General features: G+C 44.5%; 1 protein-coding gene across 8 annotated transcripts in view; it reads left to right on the top strand.

Moving 5' to 3' along the window:
• The window catches only part of GULP1 (GULP PTB domain containing engulfment adaptor 1), a 192707-nt gene that overhangs the window by 93665 nt on the left and 72774 nt on the right, over nt 1–26268 (top strand). For 7 of the 8 annotated variants that reach the window (XM_083412318.1, XM_083412316.1, XM_083412315.1 and 4 more), the window contains one exon: nt 21308–21367. The exons of the other annotated variant lie outside the window; for it this stretch is intronic. In XM_083412318.1, the coding sequence (XP_083268444.1) occupies nt 21340–21367 (28 nt within the window). In that variant the 5' untranslated portion in view covers nt 21308–21339. The remainder of the gene's footprint in view (nt 1–21307; nt 21368–26268) is intronic. 8 annotated transcript variants of the gene reach the window in all.

Below are 26268 nucleotides of genomic sequence, written 5' to 3'. Positions count from 1 at the left end.
GAAGGAGCCCCAAACCCTCTTATTTCCTCCATCCCTTCTTGGTTCTCTTAAGTAGTTTAGAATGTTTGAATGGAAAGCATTGGATTTTGCGACTTTTATTTGGAGCTGAGTACAAATATTGGGGATAAAACAGGGTGGGCACTTTTGGGTTTGGTAGATGATTGATTGTGGGTAGAGGTCAACTGGGTAATTGTTTTGTGAGCAAGGGACTCACCAAGCCTGGCAGTAGCTGACAGAGATCACCTAAAATAAAATCATAAATGTTTCTCGTTACAACCGTTATATTGTTTTCCTAGCTATGCGATCAGATAAAGGCTTTAGCTTTTGCAAGCTGGGATAGTTTCAAGCTACATCCATAGACAGTGTGAGGAGGCAGTTCGCTTGTGTCCATGGAGTTGTATTAGGGAGAGGTTTTGTTGCCTGGACTGATGGAGATCAATGCCTAGTTTGCAGCCATCATTTTGTGCCTCATTGCCGCTGATAGAGATGCAACCTCTGGGGTTTGGCTGCCCATTTACGACAAGGTGACTGATGCCTTTCATGTTTGTCTTGTAAAAAAAAGCACACATTTCAGCTGAAGAAAAGGACACAAGCACTGTGCAAATACTCCACAATTCACATGCACTATTGACTGTTAGTAATGTAGTGAGCAAAGATTGACCTCGATGAGATTCATTGCTCCATAAACAGAAGATGTCAAATTAGGACAATAGCCTTGAATTTACAGCTCCTGACATAGCTGCGGAGGCCTTGAGAGATCACAAAAATTTAAGGGACCTTCCTGAGTTTTATTCGTTTAGGAGGATGGTTTCAACACAGTTTTCTTTAAACCTCCCTTTGTAGAAGTTTTAAGTCAAGCTTTGCAGCTAATTTTGTTACAGGTTTTGTAGATCATCTTGCTCTAGGTTTTTTTTTGTCCATTTTCCATTGCTTATTAAGCTCTTTCCACATATATACCAAGGCAATTTACTAAATGTAAGAAAAACTGATTGACTGCTGCTGTGTGGCCATTTCTGTGCTCATTTGATTTATTAGCCTCAGTCTGGCCAGCAGCTGCTCAATAATTATTGGAGAAATAAAGTATATTTCCAGTTCATGCTTTTGATTTGACCCTTCAGAAGTTGTGTATGGCTGTTAATAAGCTAACAAAGAGGAATTCATGATGGGGTGTAAACTTAGTAGAGGTTGGGTCTCTAGAGTATCCCTATATCATTTCCAGTTAATATAATGTCTTATTTCTAATTAATTGTACTTCCCATGACTTATCAATGGCAGATTTTGGGTATTAAAATTTCAGCGGTACCCTGTGTGATGCCCACCCCACCTCTTGCCTTCTGTTCTGTGGGGCTGCCCCCTTTGGTACCCTCTCAGCTCAGTGCCCAGTGTGGGCAATCTTCCCTAAACCTACCTCTGATCTTATGATATAAGGTCATAGGTACTTTTCTAAAGCAGCTGGGGAGAGGGATAACATATGCAGAACCACTTTTGGAGCTAAGAATAGGGAATGTAGATAAAACTGTAGGAGTCATCATTGCTTAAGGTTATTATTTTGGAGTCTAGTTCCAAACTAACTCAAGTCAAATAATTATTAATAAGTAATATAAAGTGACTCTGTGCCTTGGCATTAGTTATACTGAGCCTCTTGAGGTGGAATTCATGTCATATAAATGTGAGGTCAAACTCAATAGACCTCAGCATTACCGATTTATGAAAGCAGGCACATTTAAATATATATATTTATAGCTATCATTTTCATTTATTTGGTATATTTAGTGTATCCCCTTTCTCCCAATATCACCCAAGGTGTGTGACAAGCTAAAGCAAGGGTCAGCATTTTTTTTTTTTTAGCTGCGGGCCGGTCCACTGTCCCTCAGACCTTGTGGCGGGCTGGAGAAGTGGCACCGGGGGGGGGGAGCTGGAAGAAGAGGCGAGGGGGGCAAGTAGTCCTCCCCCCACCCCCAGCCACTACACTTACCTTCACAGAGGCCGCCACCACCACCACCACCAGGGCCACTGCTGCTTCTTGTGGGTAGGCAGAGGTAGCTCATCTGCTCCGCTCTCTGGCTCACAGGAGCACCAGGGTGATAGCGGTGGAGGGAAGATGAGCGGCATGAAAGGGCTGGCTCCAGGGAGGGGCTGCTTAAAATGGTGCTCAGCCAGCTCAGCCCAGCTCCCTTCCTCCTCTAGGCAGGGCAGGGAGAAGCCAGGAGGAGGGAGGGAGGAGGCGCCGCTGCTGTGTGTGTGAGGGAGAAGGAGGGGGAAATGGAATGGTGCAGGGGGGGAATGGCGCAGCCCGAACGAACAGAATCCCCACACCCATCCACAGACAGCTTGTGGGCCAGATCCTGAAAACAATTGGGCCTGATCCGGCTCGCGGACCTTAGTTTGCCGACCCCTGAGCTAAAGTAACATAATAAAAACCACCATAAAAAAACATATAGGAAAACTTCAGTTAAAAAGAGAGCAGATAAAAACCGGTCAGTAGAATCAATAAACCGAACCAATTTCTATTTTCAATAAGCTGTAATTAAACCCTCGGCATCTACAAAACGGGTAATGATCTTTGAGGGTCAAACCCTTTGCTGAGTATTCAAGGTGTGTGGATGCTTTGTTGTTGATTTTATCAGTTGTTTTCAAAATACTTTGTGTGCTATTTGATCCTTTATGCTTCTATTTTAATGTCCATGGTAGCTAGATTTCTGCTGAGTGTGCTAAACGAAATTCCGTGCTAGGCTTCCCCACCCTGGTCACTCCAGATATTTGGACTATAACTCCCATGCTCCCAATTTATTGGAAAGGCTGGGTAGGGCTGGTATGAGTTATACTTCAAAACATCTGGAGGGAAGCCTGTTCCATACAGTCATACCAAGATTTCATTATATATACCATACTTTCCATGTAAAAGACTAGGTTTCCCCCCTAAAAATCATGCTAAAAAGTGGGGGTCGTCTTATACATGGGTAGTGGATGTTTGATTGGTTGCTGCCGTGGCTGTCAGCAGCTATTGTGTGTGTTATTGGTTGCTGCATCAATGGGTGTCGTTGATTGGCCAACACTGTGGCAATTGGGTGGGCGATTTGCAGCTTCTGCTGCTGAGGGGACAGATGGGAGGTGGGTTTAGCGATGCGTCTGGGTGAGTGATTTTCAGCGTTCCTCCCTAAACAACTCTGGGCAATCCTCCCCCCCAAAAAGCGCAGCAACTTTTTGCCATCTCCCTCCATTTTCTGAAATGTCAATCCCCCAAAATAGGGGGCATCTTATACATAAAGTAAAGGTAAAGGGACCTCTGAGCATTAGGTCCAGTCGTGGCCGACTCTGGGGTTGCAGCGCTCATCTCACTTTGCTGGCCGAGGGAGCCGGCGTACAGCTTCCGGGTCATGTGGCCAGCATGAGTAAGCCGCTTCTGGCGAACCAGAGCAGCACACGGAAACGCCGTTTACCTTCCTGCCAGAGTGGTACCTATTTATCTACTTGCACTTTGACGTGCTTTCGAACTGCTAGGTTGGCAGGAGCTGGGACCGAGCAATGGGAGCTCACCCCGTCACGGGGATTCGAACTGCCAGCCTTCTGATCAGCAAATCCTAGGCTCTGTGGTTTAACCCACAGCACCACCCGTGTCCCGTCTTATAGACGGAAAAGTACGGTAAATATAATGCTGTTAGTAAGTTGGTTTTTTTTTTTAATGCAGGCACTTGGTAGCAGCAAAAAGTTCTACCTCCTGGTATTTCTTCAGAAGTTATTGATTCTTTGTCACATAAAGCATTCTCACATAAAAAGGGCAAATAGACTCTTGTGAAGTCTCTTTGCAAAATGCATGAAGAACTCGGTTGATCCCCCCCCCTCCTTTCTTCATCCACGTGGGCCTTATTTCATTGCTATAGCAAAAGATTGCTTTTTTCTTTTTTCTTCTGAAGAACTTGTTTTCTTAGAAAGCTGGTTTTGTTACCAGAGTCTCCCTGTTAATGGTATTTTAAGTGATTTCTTGGTGCAATGACAAACAGTGGTCTGTAATTTCGAGGGAAATGAGACTGCTGATGTCGCCATAGCATTGTATTGCATGACATAACCTCATTTCCACAGTTCCTAACGGTGAAGTGAGGATGCCTGAGTCAGCAATAAAATTGTAGGTAAAGTAAAGGTACTCCCAGTATTCCTTTGAAAGTTGTAGTGGCTTGCCAGAGTGTATAACAACTTAAACACAAAAAGAAGCTTTTGCTCTGTCATGATCCAAAGGGTTTCAGTTTGCTTAGTATTGTCATGAGCCCAAGGGCTGCTCCATTTTGTTTTCTGGGGGTTGGTGTGGCATAAAATCAATACCAGTGTGGAGAGACTGGGAGCAGGAAACTAGCAAATTAGTAGAGCCACAAATAAGTATGAATAAAGGACATGAGGATATGGAGATAAATATGTGTGTGTATATGACTTGGCAGAAACCTCGCTTAAAACTATTGCTGTCTAGAGGATGTAAAAAGTAAAGGTAAAGGCACCCCTGACCATTAGGTCCAGTTGCAAACGACTCTGGGGTTGCGGCGCTCATCTCTCTCTATGGGCCGAGGGAGCTGACGTTTGTCCACAGACAGCTTCCGGGTCAAGTGGCCAGCATGACTAAGCCACTTCTGGAGAACTAGAGCAGCACATGGAAATGCTGTTTACCTTCCCACCAGAGTGGTACCTATTTATCTACTTGCACTTTGATGGGCTTTTGAATTGCTAGGTTGGCAGGAGCTGGGACTGAACAATGGGAGCTCACCCCGTCACAGGGATTTGAACCGTCGACCTTCTGATCGGCAATCCCTAGGCTCTGTGAAAAGGGCCCAAGAATTACCTCAGTGGCCTTGGGTTGTCTCCAAAGTAGCACGAGTGGAAGACAGCTTGTAAAACAGGTACAGTGGAACCTTGGCTGTCAAATTCTTCGTAAGCCGACCACCAACAACCCAGAAGTGAATGCTTCCATTTTCAAATGCGCCTCGGAAGTTGAACAGCTTCTGAGGTGTGTTTCTCCATTTAAAAAAAAAAAAAATTGCCAGCCGCCAACTGCGCCTCGATTGTTGAACGTTTTGGAAGTCGAACAGTCTTCTGGGACAGATTGCGTTCAACAACTGTATTTCTCTCTCCCCCCCCCCCAAGTGGCGACTGAAAAGCTTTTTTTCAGATTGTGGGGTCAACCTACTGAACACTGGGCTATGTTACACAGAGGGGAGCACCTGAAATTGGGTGAAATAAACTTGCGCCGCCTGAAATGAAGGCGAAATTGAACAAACCTCCTTGTCTGACAGATGAAGATAAGATGGCGAACAGCTGTCCCAAGTAGCAGTCACAAAATCCCTCTGGGCTCAAGTCCTTGGGCACATTTAAAATACTACTTAGGATCCCAGTCATCATCTGTTAAAGGTGCTCTGCTCAAGCGAAAAGAAATAATTGCATTTTTCAAATGATCATGTCCTCATATTCTGCGTCTTTCTGTGTTGAGAAAAATTTACATATACTGTATGGCTTTTTGTGGCTGCTGACACACTGCATTCGAAGCACAGTTCTGTTTTTCAGAAACAAATTCCAGAAGTTTCATTCACAAGGCAAAAACCCAAGGCTCCTTAACTAAAGTAATCTATTTTCCTTTTGTATGCTGCCTTCTCCCCCATATTGTTGTGCTATAAAATATGCTGCCAAAATTTGGTTTGAATTATAACAGAGTGGTGCTCAGCATTTCGATGAATCTCTTCAAGGGGTCTACTTAAATATGTATAGAAATGGCTATATGCTAAAGAGAAGGTTCTCTTGGGATGATCCAATGAACATTTCTGTTCTTACATGGCATGCCAATAAATTGTAGGGAATGTTAACCAGGAGCTAAAATGTTCCATGAAGTTACAATGCAGCTATTTGAAATATCAATGTTATCTGTTTTAAGCCTGACATAAGTCTTAATCATCTGACTTTGTGTAATTAACTAAATAAATTTTGTTGGTGCTTTGAACAACTCCAGCTTTTTAAGTGCAAGATAGAAAATTGTTTTCTTATCTCCACAATGGCACCATGGGTCCCAAACCCTTTTTTTTTGGTGCTGTTCTGGAAAATTAATCAACCTGAAACATAAAATGCGGTGTTGAATGCCTCTCAGCATTTGCCTCGTTAAGCTGATTCTTTCATTGTGTTGTAAATTCAACAAATTTACAGAATATCAAGGGTCTACAAACAGAGTTCTCAAGTCAATAAGCTGGAAAGCACAAGGAGCCATTTTACAGTCTCTCCAGTGGCAATCTGAGTATGATCAGAAGAAATAAAACATGCAGGGCAAATGCTGCTGGAAGTTGTCTACTGAGGGCTCACCCATGTTTACATTTTGCCCTACACTTTCTAGGTAGAGGTCAGCAATTTCCTGATTCATGTCTAGTCATTTCCACCTTCCCCACCACTTTTCCTAGGAAAGCCAGCTCTTTAACGCTGAACCAGAACAAGCAGGATTTTGTTTTTTCTGCAGAGACATGGTGTGTGTTTTTTTTTTGCAGGGAAAGTGCCAGGGTAGGGGGAAAAGGGCTTGGACAGGGAGTTTTATAGTGTGGACCTGTACCTAGAAATACAGAGAGAGAGAGAGAGAGAGAGAGAGAGAGAGAGAGATAAGTGTGGATGAGCCCTGAGAGTTAATGGATGGCAGGGAAGCAGTTCTCCATCATGCCTGAAATTTAGGAAAGTCTGAGCCCAGCTTACGATCTACGCTGGGGGAGTTCATTGAAAGAGTTTCCAAAAGAAGTCAGGCAGCACACTGTCATCTCTGTAGCATCTCATTTTCTGAATCACTTACTTTGAAGTAGCATCTCCAGTACTTTGAAGTAGCATCTCCAGAGAGCCAGTGTGGTGTAGTGGTTAAGAGCGGTGGACTCGTAATCTGGTGAACTGGGTTCGATTCCCCGCTCCTCCACATGCAGCTGCTGGGTTACCTTGGGCTAGTCACACTTCTCTGAAGTCTCTCAGCCTCACTCACCTCACAGAGTGTTTGTTGTGGGGGAGGAAGGGAAAGGAGAATGTTAGCCGCTTTGAGACTCCTTCGGGTAGTGATAAAGCGGGATATCAAATCCAAACTCCTCCTCCTCCTCCTCCTCCTCCTCCTCTTCTTCTTCTTCATCTGGGTTTGGGAACCATGCAACTGGTGAGAAACAACATCAGTTATCTATTTTAACATATTTATCTGCAGCAGTTCATTTAGATAATAAGAGTGATAGGCAGAATGCAAACAGAATGCAGTATGAGAAAATGAACATTAAAAATTAAACCACAGTGTCAGGGAACTGCCATCGGCAGGACAGGAGGTGCCAAGGCTCTCTGAGGTAGAGAGAGACGTAACACCTGAAGAGGGAACCAGTAGGGGGCGAACAGGAACGTCAAGGGAAGGAGAGTCGGAGGAATGGCTCAGAGATGCTTCCAGCGAAAACAGTGGGGAGGTCTCAGGACCTCCTATAGGGACACCTGTTCCTCGCCGGAAACTGTCACGCAGAGAGTCCAGAAGACGTGTTTCCGTTAAGGAGCTTTTATGTTGGAAACGTTTCCGAAAGCAACCACTTTCGGATTCTGCTAGCGATTGACGCAGCCATGCTGGAGGGGCTCCGTCACAGGCAGAGGTTTGAGAACCTGTTCAAACTCTGAGGGACTTGCAATTTACACACAAGCAGCTCTTCATCCCATCACAGCAATCCGAAAGTCACCGAAAGCTAGCTTGTGCCAGGGAGAGGCATCATGAGCGAACCAGCAGGAACCGGAGAAGCAGGGGCAGCTGGAGGAGGTCCGAGCCTGGAAGAAAGGTATAGGACGTTGGAAATCCAGCTTGCCTTGCAGACGGCGAGGCTGGAAGAGAGGAGGGGGAAGGATGCAGAGAGGGGGAAGGAGAAAGCCACCCCGCTCACCAGAAAGATGCCAGGATTGGTGCAGAAATTTGGGGGGGACCCCAGAAACTATCATGCTTTTAGGACAGAGATGCAATACGCTCTCAATCTGCAATTTGATGACTTCCCTGATGAGGAATCGCGAGTGGCTTTTGTAATTAGCCATCTCGAATCAGGGGCGAAGGACTGGGTTAGACCCTTGATGGCAGCAAATAATGAGATCCTAAAGGACACAAGGAAGTTTTTTCTTGCCATGGACCTGATGTTTTCCAGCGACATTGAGCAGGGCGGGGTGCGAAGGCAGTTAATGGCTTGCAAACAGGGGAACCGGACTGTCCGTGAGTACTGGACTGAGTTCACTATGTTGATTCATAGATTGGGGTGGGACCTGTCTGCGGAGCCCATTCAGATGCTTTTCGAAGAAGGACTCTCTTCGTCCTTAAAAGATGAACTTTCCCGGACCCCCAGAGCGGAGTCTATGGACCAGCTGACTAAATCTGCGCTGGCCATAGGAGCGCGCCAGGAAGCGAGGGCTTTGGAGAAGCGGGAGGGGAAAGGAGAACGTTGGAGGGAGCTCCGCATTCCAGACATTCCAGAGCAGCCTTTCCCGCCGGCAGAGCCGATGGAAGTGGGAACAGCGCGGGCGCGCGCAGTTTCAAACATCGGTGAAGGGCGGAAGAAGGAGGGAAAGAGCGCCAAGAAATGTTATCTCTGCCAACAGCCAGGACACTTTGCCAGAGTCTGTCCACGGAGAAAGGAATGGCAAGGCATGGCAGGAGCTGTTGGGGGAGAGGAGGAGGAAAGCAAGGAGCAAGTAAAAGCCAACGCCTGGCTGCCGTCGGGGCACAGCAGCCAGGCTCAAAAGCAGTGAAAGTGCCCTCACCAGAACCTCCCAGACCTGCTCTAGTGATAGAGGTGTTGCTAGAGCTGCCAAACGGACACCCCCTACAGATCAAGGCCCTTCTGGACTCAGGCAGCTCCTGTAATTTCATGAGTAAGGAGTTCGCAGCGGAGCACCAAATACAAACCCTCCCCTTAAGTAAACCCCTGCAGGTGACCACGATTGACGGCAGAGAGTTGTTGGGAGGAGAAGTGAACCAACAGACAGTCCCCATGATAATGAGGGTGGCAAGGCACACCGAGAGGATAGCGTTTAATGTGGCCACCTTGGGAGGAGCTCCCATCATTTTGGGGATGAGCTGGCTGGCACTACACGATCCTCTAGTGGGCTGCCATCAGAGGGTGGTCTCCTTTGGGTCAGCGCATTGCCTAGAACACTGCAAGCAGGGGAAGGATCCAGGGGGAGCCAGGCTCACCCTAGCTGGGATGGAGGTAATGAATAAAGGGGAGGTGCCTCCGCAATATGCAGATCTGAGCAACGTATTTAGCGAAAGAGAAGCGGACAAACTGCCGCCGCATAGACCCTTTGACTGTCAAATCAACCTACTCCCTGGGGCTCAACTCCCAGTGGGCAAGCTGTACGCCATGTCAGACAGGGAGATGCAGGAGCTGAGGGAGTTCATTGACAAAAACCTGAAGCGAGGTTTCATCAGAGAGTCCCGAGCGGTGGGGGGCAGCCCAGTGTTTTTTGTGGACAAAAAAAACACAGATAAGCCGAGGCTTGTAGTTGACTTCAGGGCCCTAAATGCCGTGTCGGAACCCCTGGCTTTTCCTATGCCCCGAATTGATGACATTCTGACCAGGGTGAGGAAGGGGAAGATTTTTACAAAACTGGACCTGCGGGGGGCGTACAATCTGATACGCATAAGGAAGGGGGATGAATGGAAGACCACCATGTTCACCCCTTTGGGAGCATTTGAATACCTCGTAATGCCCTTCGGTCTCCAAGCCGGCTCCGCATGCTTTCAAAGTTTTATCAATCACGTCTTGGGACCGTTACTTTACAAGAATTGTGTGGCCTTTTTGGATGACGTGTTGGTGTATTCCGAAGATGAAGAGCAGCATGTGAGGGACATGAGAGAAGTGTTGGGCCGGCTGCAAGCCAATCAGCTGTGGGTGAAACTGGAGAAGTGCCAGTTTCATGCCAAGGAGGTGGAATTCCTGGGGTACCGCTTGTCAGACAAAGGATTGGCCATGGATCCAGGCAAGGTCCAGGCGGTGCTGGAATGGAAGACACCGAAGACCAAGAAGGATGTGCAAAGATTCCTGGGGTTTGGGAACTTTTATCGGAAGTTCATTAAGAACTTTGCACACTTGACGACGCCCATCACCGACTGCCTCAGTAGCAAGAAGAAATTTGTTTGGACGGCGGAGGCAGAACGAGCTTTTGAAGAACTGAAAAGGGCTTTCGCCTCGGAAGAACAACTTCTGCATGTGGACCTACAGAAGCCCATGAGAGTGGAAACAGACGCGTCAGACAGAGCGGTAGGGGCGGTACTTCTTCAGCCGGGAAGAAATACGGCGGAGTGGAGACCGTGTGCCTTTTTCTCAAGGAAGCTGAATAAGTCCGAGCGGAACTACACGGTGTATGACAGGGAACTACTCGCCATTCACGAAGCGTTCCGGAGGTGGAGACATTTATTGATTGGGGCACAACACAAGGTGCAAGTGTGCACCGACCACAAGAATTTGGAGTATTGGAGAACAGCTCGAGTACTCAACCAACGACAAGTGAGATGGGCACAGGAATTTTCCAAATTCCACTTCGAGATTTGTTATGTACCAGGCCCAGAGAACGTCAGGGCGGACGCTCTCTCACGCAAACCAGAGTATTTGGAGGGGGAGGGGGCAATTGAAGAAAGACATGTCATTCCTGAGGACCGCTGGGTGTGTGGGGCGGCGCTGGTGGGGAGACGAGAACTGGTAGAGGAAACGGAAAATGACGAATATGCCCAAAATAAACTCAGAGGTCTCAGGGGAGAGGGTGAGAGCCCGGAGGGTTTTGAGGAAAGAAACGGGGCATTGTATTACAAAGGGGCACTGTATATACCAGAAGGTGAATTGAGAGGGAGGGTACTCAAGCAGTTGCATGATAGTCCCACGGCGGGACATTTTGGACAACACAAGACCATGTGGATGGTCACCAGGGAATTTTGGTGGCCCAAGGTGAGGGAAGATGTAAAGGAGTATGTAAGAGGGTGTGACCAATGCCAGAGGGCCAAGGGGGAAAGAAGGGCGCCGGCAGGGTTATTAGAACCATTACCCACGCCAGAACGGCCTTGGGAGGCGGTATCAATAGATTTTATGACGGATCTGCCCAAATCCAAGGGGAAAACGGCCATTATGGTAGTAGTGGACCTGTTAACTAAGATGTGCCACTTTGTAGCATGTTCACATGCAGTCACAGCGGAAGAAACAGCGAAGTTGTTTGTAGAACACATCTTCCGGCTGCACGGCGCCCCCTTGAGGGTGATCTCAGACCGCGGCAAACAATTTACTTCCAGATTCTGGAGGAAGCTCATGAGCTTGCTGCACGTGGAAGTCAATTTTTCGACTGCCCGGCACCCTGAAACCAACGGGCAGGCGGAAAGAGCAAATGGCATCCTCCAACAATATCTGAGGTGTTATGTCAATGACAGAGAGAATGATTGGGTCGAAAAGCTGGCGCTGGCAGAATTTGCCTACAACAATGCGGAGCATGTGTCCACAGGAATGAGCCCCTTTTTGGCCAATTACGGGTGTCACCCCAGGGCATTTCCAGGGGAGGGAGGCGAGAGATGGAGCGTCCCAGCGGCCGAACATTTTGTAGAAGAGATGGAAGCGATCCATCGTCAGCTTCAGCTCAACTTAGAAAGGGCCAAGGCACAATATAAGAAGCAGGCAGACAAGAACAGAAGGGAAGGTGAAACAATAAGGGTGGGGAATCAGGTGTGGCTGTCCACCCAAGGGTTGCCGTTCAAAGGGGGTTGTAAAAAATTAAGACCCAAGAGATTGGGACCCTTTGAGGTCATTCAGCAGGTCAACCCAGTGGCTTTCAAACTCCGGTTACCCAGCCACATGAAATTGCACCCAGTGTTCCACAGGTCGTTACTGTCACCGTACAAGGGGGGAGGTGAAGGGGAGCACACCAGGGGACCGGTCTTGGAAGAGAGGGAAAGCAGTAACCATGTAGCGGAAATCCTCGATTCCAGGTGGAAGGGCAATCAGGTGGAGTATTTAGTGGTGTGGGAAGGGGAACCGGAGTCAGAAAACACCTGGGTGACTGCAGAGGAGGTCAATGACGAGGTTTTAACAGAAACGTTCCACCAAAGATTCCCGAGGAAACCACAGCCGGTAGCAAGGTTTAGGAGGGAGTATTTCGGCACCACAGACGAGGAAGAGGAACTGGAAGGATTCGCGGAGTCGGAGTTGGAAGAAGGAACGGACTCAGATGACGAGGAGTACCGAGAGACTAGGAACCACAACAAGTGGAGAAAGGTGTTCGAAACTTCAGACGATGAGGAAGGTTCTTTCCGGGGTTTTACCTCCTCACAACCCGTAGGGGAGGAGACGGGAGGGGGTGAAGGGGGCCCTGGAGGGGAGGTGGATGTCAGGGAACTGCCATCGGCAGGACAGGAGGTGCCAAGGCTCTCTGAGGTAGAGAGAGACGTAACACCTGAAGAGGGAACCAGTAGGGGGCGAACAGGAACGTCAAGGGAAGGAGAGTCGGAGGAATGGCTCAGAGATGCTTCCAGCGAAAACAGTGGGGAGGTCTCAGGACCTCCTATAGGGACACCTGTTCCTCGCCGGAAACTGTCACGCAGAGAGTCCAGAAGACGTGTTTCCGTTAAGGAGCTTTTATGTTGGAAACGTTTCCGAAAGCAACCACTTTCGGATTCTGCTAGCGATTGACGCAGCCATGCTGGAGGGGCTCCGTCACAGGCAGAGGTTTGAGAACCTGTTCAAACTCTGAGGGACTTGCAATTTACACACAAGCAGCTCTTCATCCCATCACACACAGTAACACCGAAAAGAACTGTTTGGAACAATATCACCCCCCCCAAAGAAAAAAAAGCCAAGTTCATTTCTTTTCTGAGCAAAGGTAAAGTTCTGAAGCATGATTAAATAGAGCATACATAGTCTCTCAGCATAGGTAACTTGTACAACTGATCTTAACATATTAGATAAGGGACGTTTTCCAAGTGAGAGTGTGATTTTATACAGAGTTGAGCTCCAGAACGATTTACTTGGGAAGGCTATCGCTTGAATAGTAATAAGTAATAGAAGCACAAGGTGTCTAATTTTCACTTTCCTAATTTTGTGCACTCTTGCATTTTTATTTATTTTTTAATATTGATATTTTATTAAGGATTTTCTTGTTTTACAGAAGTAAGTGTAAAGCCTGGTTGTTGTTTTTCCATGTAACATTTTTACAAATCCATTTCATTTGTTGAGGCATTAGGGGGAGAAGAAAAGAAAAAAGAAAAGAGGGGGTGGAGAGAGGGAAAATGGAAGGGGGTGGGGTCGGGTGGCGGTGTTTCTATTATGTTTAATGTATGTAGAGTTTGGGGTCAGCGTTGTTTGTGTTGTTCACTTGTGTTCCTTTGGTGGTGAGAGAGGTTGGGGTTGGCCTAGGGTATACCGCCTAATAGACTTTTATAAAAATAACAAACCTTTGTCAACACAAGAAATACAAGACAAACTAGAAGACACCCAAATGCCCTGGTTAACACAACACCAACTACATGCCCTCTTAAGCAACCCAACAGTAAAATCAGCAGCAACTAGGCCCCTGACAACCTTCGAAAACCTCCTCCTGACAACAAAGGGAAACGGTAAAGGGACGGTATCCGCAATATACAAAATACTACTCCAAAATCCCGCAAATCCCCTAGATGCAATCAAAAAACAATGGGAGAGTGACATAGGCTATGAGATTAACCCCACTCAATGGACCAGAATGTGGTCTAAACCCCCCTTTAAATCCATATCAACGAAAAGAAAAGAACTCACACTGAAACTCACCTACAGGTGGTACCTAACACCAAGGAAACTAGCACTAATACACCCAGGAACCTCACCAAAATGCTGGAGAGGGTGCACCTCCACAGGCACATACCTCCACATGTGGTGGGAGTGTCCCAAAATCCAACTATTCTGGACAACAGCCATACAAGAAATATGTAAAATAACTAAGCAAGTAATAGACATCACCCCAGAATTGGCCCTACTAAACATTTTCCAAGACAGCAATGCCCATTTACACCACAAAGAACTCATAACCCACCTACTCTCAGCAGCCAGAAGCATCATAGCCAGACACTGGAGAGACCTGTCAGGAGTAAGTATGGACCAATGGTACCAAATAGTATGGGAAACAGCCCTACTAGAAAAATTAACTAATAAACTGAAACTGACACGGGGACAAACAGAAGAAGACGCCTTCACCCCGGTATGGCTCCCCTTTATCACACACACAGCCCAACAGGGCAATGACAATAATCCACCAACAGCATACAAATCAATATGGCTAACCTGATCCAAAACACCCACCCACCTCACTCACACACGAAAACAAAGATCACCACAGCCAATCACAAGCAAACAATCACACTCTTGCATTTTTATTAAAAGATAACTATAGTGCTGGAGTTTTGCAGTTTGACTTCCGTTTGAGTTTTTCTGTGAAGGCCTTGTTGCAAGAGTAATCTGAACTCATTGACTTCTTTAGCTCTACTTCCAAAAGTTTACTCACTTTTCAAGAAATGCATGGCAAGCTGGCTTTTGCTGCTTTCTTTTCTCCCCCTATCTCACGTCTTTCAAAGATACAAAATTCTTCTGAAAATCTTTCCCTGAAACTTTATGTGGGATGCCGCACACAGAGCCTGATGCAATTCCCACAGAGGCAAAGCAAGTCTGCGTGCATAGATCTCACTCCATTGAATTACCCCCTGGCAACGCCTTCATACTTCACAACGGGCAGAAAACCAAAGTCAGTCTGTTCTGCTGCTGTAGTGCACTGTGCTTGTTTGTCTTCTAAAGTTCCACTGAACATCACAGTGATACCTAGTGAATATAATAACTTATAAGTCAAGCCAGAGAAAGAGAAAAATATGGGAACACTGATCTGCTGAACCGGCAAAGATCAAATGAAAATGTGTGGGTTTTTGTTTGTTTTTTAAAACGCAACTTAAAGTTACTTTCGATTATAGCAATTACAAAATCATTTAGGTTGCGATTCAGTCTTGGTTATACTCAATGTAGACCCATTGGAAAAACGAGCAGGACTAATTTAGGCCTAATAATTTCAGCAGAGTAAAACTTAATTGGATACAACTGATGTCACTGAACGTGACTAATGTTGGAAATCATGCATAATATCCTGATTTTAGTATTCAGTGGTTTCGGTAAAACAACCACCACCCTTCAATAAATAACTACTGAAGGATTTATTATGCATTGGCACAAGGATTTAAACATTCTAATAATCCTAACAGTGCAAAAGTCATGCATCATTCTTTTAATACAAATTACCATACATAATTTAATCAAGGAGCTTAATCTGCGTAACCTTCTGTTTAGCAGATCAGCTATATTAAATAAGGCTTTGTCTGCTTATGTACTTATTTATTGCCGGGATAGCTGATTCAAGGCCCTGTAGGACATGTCGCCAAGAACATGTCCAATCCATAAAAACATATCCAATGGCAGCAGAAAGTTGCAGACGCCAGCAGGAGAAGCCTTGCCTGGCCACATGTATCTCATCAGTTTTACGCTGCTTTCCCTTGTTCACATAAGAAGACCCCACTTCAAGGTCCAGTTAAGGTCCAAACTGTTAAGTCCAGTCAAAGGCGACTATGGGGTGCCGTGCTCATCTCGCTTTTCAGACCGAGGGAGCCAGCCTTTGTCTGTAGACAGCTTTCCGGGTCATGTGGCCAGCAGGACCAAACCGCTTCTGGCACAACGGGACACATTGACAAGTGCCAGAGCACACAGAAATGTCGTTTACCTTCCCGCCAGAGTGGTACATATTTATTTACTTGCACCGGGATACTTTCCGACTGCTAGGTTGGTGGGAGCTGGGACAGAGCAACAGGAGCTCACTTGGTTTTGCGGATTTGAACCGCCAACCTTCTGGTAATCAAGCCCAAAGGGCTCAGTGGTTTAGACCACAGAGGCACCTGCATCCCTGCTTCATAATGTTAGTGGCCCACCCAGTCGAGCATCCTCTTCCAACAAGATGCCTTTGGGAGCCCACAAGCAGGACTTAAGTGCAAAAGCACTCTCTTCTCCTCCAGTTTCCAGCAACTGATATTAAGAAGCATATATCCTCTGACCCTGGAGTCAGAGCATAGCTGTCAGGACTAGTAGCCATGGATAGTATTACCCTTTTCCATTTGTCTAAAGTCATCCAAGTTGGTAGTTATCCCTGCTTCCACTTCAGTATATATTATAATAAGGCTTCAATGTCTCTCTTCAAATTGTGATGTCACGAGGACGATTCTAGAATATTATAAGCTGCTATCAGTTTCAGAGCAATTTTCTATCACCCATTTTCTCTCTCGCACACACCTTGCCTCCTGGAATATAATGAACATGCTCAGTTCCTGTTGGAGCTTGGCATCTCCCACCCTTTTCTTTTTTAAAGTTTACAAACTAATAATTTTCTGCATACCTTGGGAATCCAGTTGCTTGTGGGTGGTCTCATGCAACTGCCCTGCTGGTAGACATAAGACAACTAAATGCACTACAATTTATAGCAATTATACTTTGAACGTGGTTGGGGCGTGGGTGGCACTGTGGGTTAAACCACAGAGCCTAGGACTTGCGGATCAGAAGGTCAGTGGTTCGAATACGCACGACGGGGTGAGCTCCCGTTGCTTGGTCCCAGCTCCTGCCAACCTAGCAGTTCAAAAGCACGTCAAAGTGCAAGCAGATAAATAGGTACCGTTCCAGCGGGAAGGTAAATGGCATTTCCGTGCACTGCTCTGGTTCGCCAGAAGCGGCTTAGTCATGCTGGCCACATGACCCGGAAGCTGTACGCCGCCTCCCTTGGCCAATAAAGCGAGATGAGCGCTGCAACCCCAGTCGGTCACGACTGGACCTAATGGTCAGGGGTCCCTTTACCTTTATACCTATACTTTGAACATAGTGTACTTTTAAATGTTTGACTGCGGTTGTATCTACAATGCTAGAAAAGTCAACAACAACAACAACAACCATGCAATTCGACAGGTTGCCTTGCTCAACTTATTCTTTTAGCCTAAACAGCTTGGAAAGGTAGTAAGTGCTTACAGATAAATGCTTATGGAGTTTGCATTGTTTCCATCTTTTTAGTACTGATTAATATCAACCATAGGCTGTATCATAGTTCATCAACAGAAGGCAACTTACTGTTCGCTTGAAACATTTCTGAGAAATCACCTTTAATTTCAATTACCAGAAACTAGGAAATGGATCTCCGCTGCATGGTTTTGCAGTCATTATTGCAAAATTCATGGGGAGTTATGGAAATGTATTACGTTTCCATTTGGTTCTTGAAAGAAGTGGTGCCTGTGTTTTTTATAAGTCACACTGCACCATGGGTTATGTAGCACTTGAGGTTTGAAACCTTTGTAGGGCAACTGTGTTTGTTTTTTTTTAGTTTCTCTGTAGAATTTCAGCACTGGATAATCTAGTTGGGCTGAATATGGTTTTAAAGGAAACAGCATGAAAAGGCAGGAAGGTGGTTTTTGGTGAGTCAGGAAGGAATTTTGAAATAATGTCTGAGTCTGCCAAAACTGTCAAAACTTGTATATATAAGAGCTGAATTCCACTATCTATGAATTATGGCAGTTGGACAATGGCTGCAGAGCAAAATTCACTCCGTGTGCATCTAGAACAAGACTTTACTACCCAGCTGCCAGGAAATCAGTGTCTTGCTCCATGCTTATGGAATTTGTAAGGCGTGAAATTGCTTTTCCAGGGCGGATCCAGAGCTAATCTTCATAATATGAAACTGTTCCGTTAAATGCTTTTTATTCAATTGTCTTTGTTGTAATGTTTTTGTGCTTGCGTATGGGAGCTGCAGACTCTTAATCTAGTGGTCTCATATCTAGTTAATTAGCTAATATGCAGCATCCCTTTATAAAAAAAAAAGCTCTGGTGAGACTGATTTACAAAAATAGTCCTTGGAGCGTGGTTTGTTTTTACATTCTGAAGAAGATATTTAATAACATTAAGTTCTGAACATTTAGAAGACTTGCGATGGTTATTTTGTTTCCATTCCTGAGTTTTAGATAGTGAGACAATTGCTGTGAATAGCTATTGAGCAGAAAGTGTTTTTGCTAAAATAGGAGTTGAAAAGGATGGGCACTTTTGATGTCTAGTATTTATTGGCTCATTCCATATTTTGCTGGCTGTTAATGCAATAAGGCCATGCCTCAATATGCTAAAAGAGTTAGAAATGAATATGTTTATATATTCATGCAAAAAAGAACATATTCTTTTTAAAATATTTTAGCATATTGAGGCATGGACTTATTGCATTGTTGTTGTTGTTGCCCATATCAAAAGTATGTGTACATTTCTGTTTCTCTTCATATAATTATTTGAAGGCTGCTATCACGCCATAAAAGAACTCGTTTCTTTTAAGCCCCCTTTTAAAAGGTGGCATGAGATGTTTATTTTGTAGCAAAATTTGGCATTGTCCAGGCATTTAGTGTAACTGACCTTAAGCTGTTTCACAGCCCGATCCTGCGGATGTTTACTTGGAAATAAATCCAATGGAGATCAAAAGGACATTTACAAGTCTGTGTTTGTGTTCTTAGGGTCCCTGGGAGTGACTGCCAGGACAACAAGATTCTTTGCATGAAAAGAGGGAGATCCAACTTTACATGCCTCCTCTGAAAAGCTGCAGAAATATCTGCAGCAAGTGTCCCTCCAAGCTGTGACATGTTGTTGTGCCAGAAGCGGTTTAGTCCTGCTGGCCACATGACCAGGAAAGCTGTCTGTGGACAAGCGCTGGCTCCCTCAGCCTGAAAGCGAGATGAGCGCGCCAACCCCATAGTCGCCTTGGACTGGACCTAACCATCCAGGGGTTCTTTACCTTTTTACCTTTTACTGGAGAGGGCAAAAGGGAGGCATTCTGGGGCTATGCTGAAGGAGACTGTGGATCTGCAAGTTCCACAGCTCACTCATTCTGCTTAAAAGGGTGTAGTTTAATTCCTTTCCATTGCAATCAGTGGGAAGGAAACTTAAAAAAATAACAGAGAACAGGAAAGAACAAAAGGGAAAATATGCTCCCCGCTGCCCAGCCCCAGCCCAGCAGGAGAGAGGAAAATATGGTTCATCTGTTTTTGATTCTCCCTCCTCTCCCTCATTTGGATTGCTCTAACTCAGGCTTCCTCAACCTTGGCCCTCCAGATGTTTTTGGCCTACAACTCCCATGATCCCTAGCTGGCAGGACAAGTGGTCAGGGATGATGGGAATTGTAGTCTCAAAACACCTGGAGGGCTGAGGTTGAGGAAGCCTGCTTTAACTCTTGTCATTAAAATTTCAGTTTCCCCTTTTTCTTTCCTTAAAAATAAAATAAATTTCCAGCCTCCTACCTTCTTGCCCCTTTTTCTGTTGTGGTTTGACTTTTAGATTGTACTAAATGTATCTTTGAATCTTGGCTTTTATTGCATGTATTATGCTCTATACAGTGGTACCTTAGGTTACAGACACTTCAGGTTATAGACTCCACTAACCAAGAAATAGTACCTTGGGTTAAGAACTTTGCTTCAGGATGAGAAGAGAAATCACGCTGCGGCAGCAGGAGGCCCCATTAGCTAAAGTGGTACCTCAGGTTAAGAACAGTTTCAGGTTAAGAACAGACCTCCGGAATGAATTAAGTTCTTAACCCAAGGTACCACTGTATATTACAGGACATTATATGCTAGAAAATACACTTCTTATTAGGTGCCTTGTTGTTGTTTTTTGCAACAGGAAAATGCTGTTTCATATATGATGAGTGTACTTTAACAGAAATGTACAATACAGTGGTACCTCGGGTTAAGTACTTAATTTGTTCCAGTGGTCCGTTCTTAACTGTTCTTAACCTGAAGCACCACTTTAGTTAATGGCGCCTCCTGCTGCCGCCGTGCTGCCGGAGCCCGATTTCTGTTCTTATCCTGAAGCAAAGCTCTTAACCTGAAGCACTATTTCTGGGTTAGCGGAGTCTATAACCTGAAGCGTATGTAACCTGAAGCGTATGCAACCCGAGGTACCACTGTAAAGGTTTCCTACTTACTTTACATGAACATAAGAGTGGGGGCCAGTGTCAGGTGACCTTATGGTTCTATGGTAAGCTGGGATATTGCATTCCTTAGAGAGGTTTAATCTTAGACGTTATGTAAACTATTAAGCTAATGAATTCCTGTTATGTGCGTTCTGATTTAATTCACAAGCTTCACAAATTGTACGTTATCACAGTTAAAACGATTCAATAACAATGACTTTTCAATTAAACAAAAATGTGAAAAGTACTCCAGAGGAATAAATTGATTTAGGTGCGTGGTAAGTAATTTAATTGCTATTCATTTGAATAAATTTGACACTTCATTTCTTGTTGAGCTGAATGTTACACAGTATACTCTGTTTAGTCCACATCAATGTTTACTGCTTGTTAATAGTTCTCATAATAGTAGCACATCTATACTATATTTACTACAGTAGTACTGTGCTATTACATAGATTGCAGCTAATCAAATGTTTGAGGGAAATTACTACTAATTATTTTGTATTAACCATTCTACGTTAATAAGTATCAGATCTCAAGACATAGTTTCACTGAAAGATAGCATAAATGCATAGTAGTTACTGGACTAATTTGAACGAAGCATATTTTAAAAACGTAATAATGTTTAAATCTCATTATTGGTTAGAAATAAAAATAAAAATTAGATTGTTTGGTGAAAATAAAAATGTGACTGAAACTGTTAGGAAAATTAAATGACTCAGGTTCTATTTTTTTGCTATTGTTATATATGTTAAGCAAATTGGTTTTTAGCTGCCTCTGCAGTAATTTTGAGTAAATCAGGAACAATATTTCCTTTAACAATGGTGGCAATATTGAGGTGGATGCAACCAAAGTTTAGTCTCATTATCACTTCTGCTGGATCATGACTCGTAGCAAAAGAAATCAGGAATGTGCATTTTGATTTAATAGAAAGAGTGCTTTTATAGGCATATGACTATACAATATGAACAGAAATATATGATAGCTATATAGCACATTATAACAAAATTTGGCATCGACTATATAGCAGTATACAGAATAATCCAATAGCTTATTACTTGGAAGTAAATCTAATGGAGATCAGTACAAAACTCCTTGTAATTGCTGCCTTAAAAAAAAAAAAATCAATTTTTTCAACCTAATATACCATAAAATTCAAACTAAAGAAAGAAAAGCATTTTCATATAACTAGACTGATCTGATTTCAAATATTTTTTTGAATTGTTTGTGACATGAAACTGATACCTGAAAAATCTTATTGGTAAAATTAATGTTTAATTGTATTTTTTTCTAGATTAAATTACACACACTGGGTGATTTCTCATCATGAATCGTGCTTTTAGTAGGAAGAAAGGTAAGCAGTTTGAATTGCATTTATATCAGAGCAGAAAAAGGAGGGTACCACTGAAAAGAGACGCAGACCTCAAAAGTACATAGCAAAGTTATTATTAGAGGACACTGTCCAATGAGTTTTAAGGAAAGTCTGTTCAAGGGTGATGTGCAATACTGTAAACTAGAACTGTGAAGAAATAAGTGCCACTTCTCCCCATACCCCGAGTGAAGACTCACAGGACATGTACATCAGAAGGTCGGTGGTTCGAATCCCCATGACGGGGTGAGCTCCTGTTGCTCGGTCCCTGCTCCTGCCAACCTAGCAGTTTGAAAGCATGCCAAAAGTGCAAGTAGATAAATAGGGACCGCTCCAGCGGAAAGGTAAACGGCATTTCCGTGCACTGCTCTGGTTTGGCCAGAAGTGGCTTAGTCATGCTGGCCACATGACCTGGAAAAACTGTCTGCGGACAAATGCCGGCTCCCTCGGCCAGTAAAGCGAGACGAGGGCCGCAAACCCAGAGTCGTCTGCGACTGGACTTAACTGTCAGGGGTCCTTTACTTTTACCTAGCACTTGTTTTAATGTAGGTTTCATTGTCAACTCAGCATGGAAGATGAGCTGCCCAGCATTCAGCTGGGCAGTCCCTTAAGGTCCCAATAACATAGGGTTAGATTACTGCAATGGGTTATACGTAGGGCTGCCTCTGAAGACGGTTCGGAAACTTCAGCCTGTGCAAAATTCAGCGGTTTGAGCATATTAGACTGATCCTGGTCCGACTGCACTGGCTACCAATAAGTTTCCGGGCCCAATTCAAAGTGCTGGTTTTGACCTATAAAGCCTTAAATGGCTCAGGACCATAATAATTCAATGACCGCCTCTTTCCATATGAACCTACCCAGACCCTGAGATCATCTTCTGAGGCCCTCCTTCATGTGCCTCCTCCTCCTCCAGAGGTCCGGAGGGTGGCAACACAAGAATGGGCCTTCTCTGCAGTGGCTCCCTGTCTGTGAAATGTTCTCCCCAGAGAAGTTTGCCTGGCACCTTCATTACACACCTTTAGGCGCCAGGCAAAAATGTTCTTTTTTAACCAGGCCTTTGGTTGATCTGACTGACATCCTATGCCTTTTTAAAATGTGGCTCTTTTGGGGGGGGGTGTTATTGGGTTGTTGGTTTTATTTTTATTTTATATATTGTTATCTTTTTGTGAACCACCCTGAAACCTCTGATGATGATGATGATGATGATGATAATAATAATAAGACCAAGCACCTCTTTGAACCAGATTGCACTGTGAGGTGGTTGATTAGATGCTCTTTAACTCAAGGTTTCTTCAGGATGCTGCCTAATACTCAAGTACACCTCTAAGGTAAAAGGTAAAGGTACCCCTGCCCGTACAGGCCAGTCTTGACAGACTCTAGGGTTGTGCGCCCATCTCACTCAAGAGGCCGGGGGCCAGCGCTGTCCGGAGACACTTCCAGGTCATGTGGCCAGCGTTACATCGCTGCTCTGGCGAGCCAGAGCCGCACACGGAAACGCCGTTTACCTTCCCACTAGTAAGCGGTGCCTATTTATCTACTTGCACCCGGGAGTGCTTTCGAACTGCTAGGTTGGCAGGCGCTGGGACCGAACAACGGGAGCGCACCCTGCCGCGGGGATTCGAACCGCCGACATTTCGATCGGCAAGCCCTAGGCGCTGAGGCTTTTACCCACAGCGCCACCCGCGTCCCACAAGTACATCTCCAGCCCACTCTAAATGCCCCCAGAAGGAGGCAGCCCAGCCTCAAGAATAGCACAATTAAAGGCAATAAATAACCAAGATTTCACAATCCCTTTGAGAAGACATTCTACTGAAAAACCTTGGACAGTGTGCCCCTACTCCATCTGAAATTTGCCTTTATTTTCACTTTCCAGTCCGTTTTCAATTTCTTGTTCATTATTGTAGAAAAGAAAGTTAACTTTCATGAATCCAGTTCCTTAGTGTGTTGAACTCTGATCCTGGGGCTAAATCCACGAGCTAAAATGAAACATCTGTTTATGTTATTGGGTCTCCTGAATAGTAGCAAACATATCAGTAATTGCTTTTGAACTGCTGTGTTTGTATTTCGATGGGGGTGGGGATCCTTTTATGCTTCATTTACTTTTCAAAGATTGTAAAATGTTCGAGCAATGAGGAACCATTAGAGTATTTCTGAAAATTTCTTCTTCCGTGCTGCGTAAATCTATAAAGCAGTGGCATTCATTGTGCCTTGTACATACAGCCCATATGGCAAATGCATCTGCTATAGACTAAAAAATTGACCTCCTACCTGCTCTGACTTTAGAGTGCTGCACCAGATTTGGCCAAAGTATTGAGACAAAGTTATAGAAGGAATAGAATTTTGAAAAATGGAAGTGTTTTCTTTTTTAAATGTCTTTGTTTTTTTGTTTTCTTCTTGTTGGTGGGGTGGGGGTTTTCCTATGTATTTTTTTTTCTATTTTTGTCTTTTTTCTATTTTTGTCTTTTTTTGTCTATTTTTTCTTTTTTCTGCCCTTTTTATCTGTTTTTTTTCCTTTCTATTCCATTGTATTTTGTTTTCGTTTTTTTTGTATTTGTGGAAAATGAAATAAGTATTATTTTAAAAAAACAAAAACAAAGTATTGAGACAAAGGCCAAAAAAAAAAAAAAAGGTCTGTTTTTGAAGTACCAGATTACACTCTTCAACCATAACACTAAACTATGGTTTACTATTATGTGAACGAAACGGAGGCTCAGGCACTAACACAATCCCTCTCCTCCTCTTGTTGCAACAAAGAGGGAAGCATTCTCTCCCTTTCCGAACTTACTGTTGCTTGTGATTATGCCCACCAGGGTAACGGTGGCTTATCCAAATAAGCCAACTTCAAATCCCGGTTTACAATCCTTCTGAGATAAATCTCAGTTAAAGCTAACCACATAATAAGAATAAAGCTAAAGTGAACCATCTTAAAGCTAACCACCGTTTGTTGGAAACAGAAGCAAATGCTCCTGATATCCTTGCAACTACACCAGTGGCGTAGCGTGGGGGGTGCAGGGGGGGCCGGCCGCACCAGGCGCAACATCTGGGGGTTAGGGTTAGGGGGCGCAAATCCATGGGTTAGGGGGCGCAAATTACTTGCCTTGCCCCGGGTGCTGACAACCCACGCTACGCCACTGAGCTACACCAAAGGAGGAGAAGGAAGTGGGGAGGGGGACAGGGATGTGCAGTTAATGCTAACCTGCATTCTTAGATCCAAATACAAATCAGCGCCCTCATTTGAAAATATAAAATCCAGCTGTTATCCAAACGTGTCTCCATCCTTACACAAGACACACAGGTTCCTTCGTTGGTCTAAGTACAGACTCTGTGGCCAAATGTAGACCTTTTGAGCTTGAATCCTGCCAAGATGGAAGCAATGTGTGCGACTGGTTCCTGCGTGTGAGAAACTGGCCTGTTCTGCTCAGGGTGGCACCCGCTTCTCAAAGGAGGAGGTCTGCAGTCTGTGGGTGCTTCTGGGTCCAGCTTTCTCACTGAAGGCTCGGGTGGCCTCCATAGCTGTTGTTGTTGTTGTTGTTGTTTTAGTCATTTAGTTGTGTCCGATTCTTCGTGACCCCATGGACCAGAGCACGCTGACACTCCTGTCTTCCACTGCCTCCCGCAGTTTGCTCAAACTCATGCTGGTAGCTTCGAGAACACTGTCCAACCGTCTCGTCCTCTGTCGTCCCCTTCTCCTTGTGTCCTCCATCTTTCCCAACATCAGGGTCTTTTCCAGGGAGTCTTCTCTTCTCATGAGGTGGCCAAAGTACTGGAGCCTCAGCTTCAGGATCTGTCCTTCCAGTGAGCACTCAGGGCTGCTTTCCTTCAGAATGGATAGGTTTGATCTTCTTCATGGATCACTGCCTTGCCGTGGCGAAGGGGCTTGAATAACTCAGAGAAGCTATGAGCTATGCCATGCAGGGCCTCCATAGCTAGACACCCCTTTTACAGATGTTCCTGGACCTCGAGAACCGCACCACGGTAATTCTGGCATTGGTGACTAAAAATTGTTTAAAAATGAGAAGAAAGGTTTTAAAGCACACAAAAAAGAAAAGAGGAGACATTTTCACATACTGCATATTTAGTTTATGGAGTTTTGTGTCGTTTGTATGTTTGCCATCAATATGAATGACATTAAATGAGGATTAGAAAACTTAATGCAGGGTGAGTTTCTTGGTCCTGAATGGTAATGACAGCCAGGAATGCAACTTCCCCATTCAATACCAGATGCCAGGGGATGATCTAACTGGCTTATGGTTACTTGTGCTTAGGCTTTGCTTTGGCTATGGATGAGGATTTAAACAGCGTGTTGAAATTCTGTTGAGTCCTGGGTGATTTATCAACAGTCAAATCAGCCACGAATTAATCATGTTGTCCTGTATTCTAGCTTGCTCTCCTTGATTATAAAGATAGCAATGGCAGCCATGATAATATAAAGAGCAAAGTTCAGTGTTGAGACAGCTGTCCCAAAAAGGAGAGCTAGATTGCTTAACATTAGAAGGGAGGCGATGCTCATTTTATGAAGGCAGTAATTGCTTACAGGTGACTAGATCTTGTAACGTGGAAGATATTCACAGTGACATTAAATTAGAAAGGTTTGAGGTATTGGTCTATTACAGATAGCGCAGTACTGAGAAATTGCAGTCGTATGCAAACCTGAGCGACACAGGAATCAACAGCAAGTTCTAAATGTAATCTCCTGAAGTTATTGCCTATTAAATATTATGGGTTGTGAATAGGTGTGCATCTACAGACATCCAAGTTAGACCATGATGATTTTTTTTTTTATGACAAGCATTTGTGAAAATAGAGAAAGTAAAAAGTTTAATGCTCTGGATGGCATAAGAAATAAAGTTATAGACATCGGTTGCTTTTGAATGGGCTGGTAATGA

Source organism: Podarcis tiliguerta (genome assembly GCF_965153285.1).
Source record: "Podarcis tiliguerta genome assembly, chromosome: 1".
NCBI lineage: Eukaryota > Metazoa > Chordata > Lepidosauria > Squamata > Lacertidae > Podarcis > Podarcis tiliguerta.
Note: the sequence above shows the minus strand (reverse complement) of the source record. Positions and strands in the feature narration are given on the sequence as shown.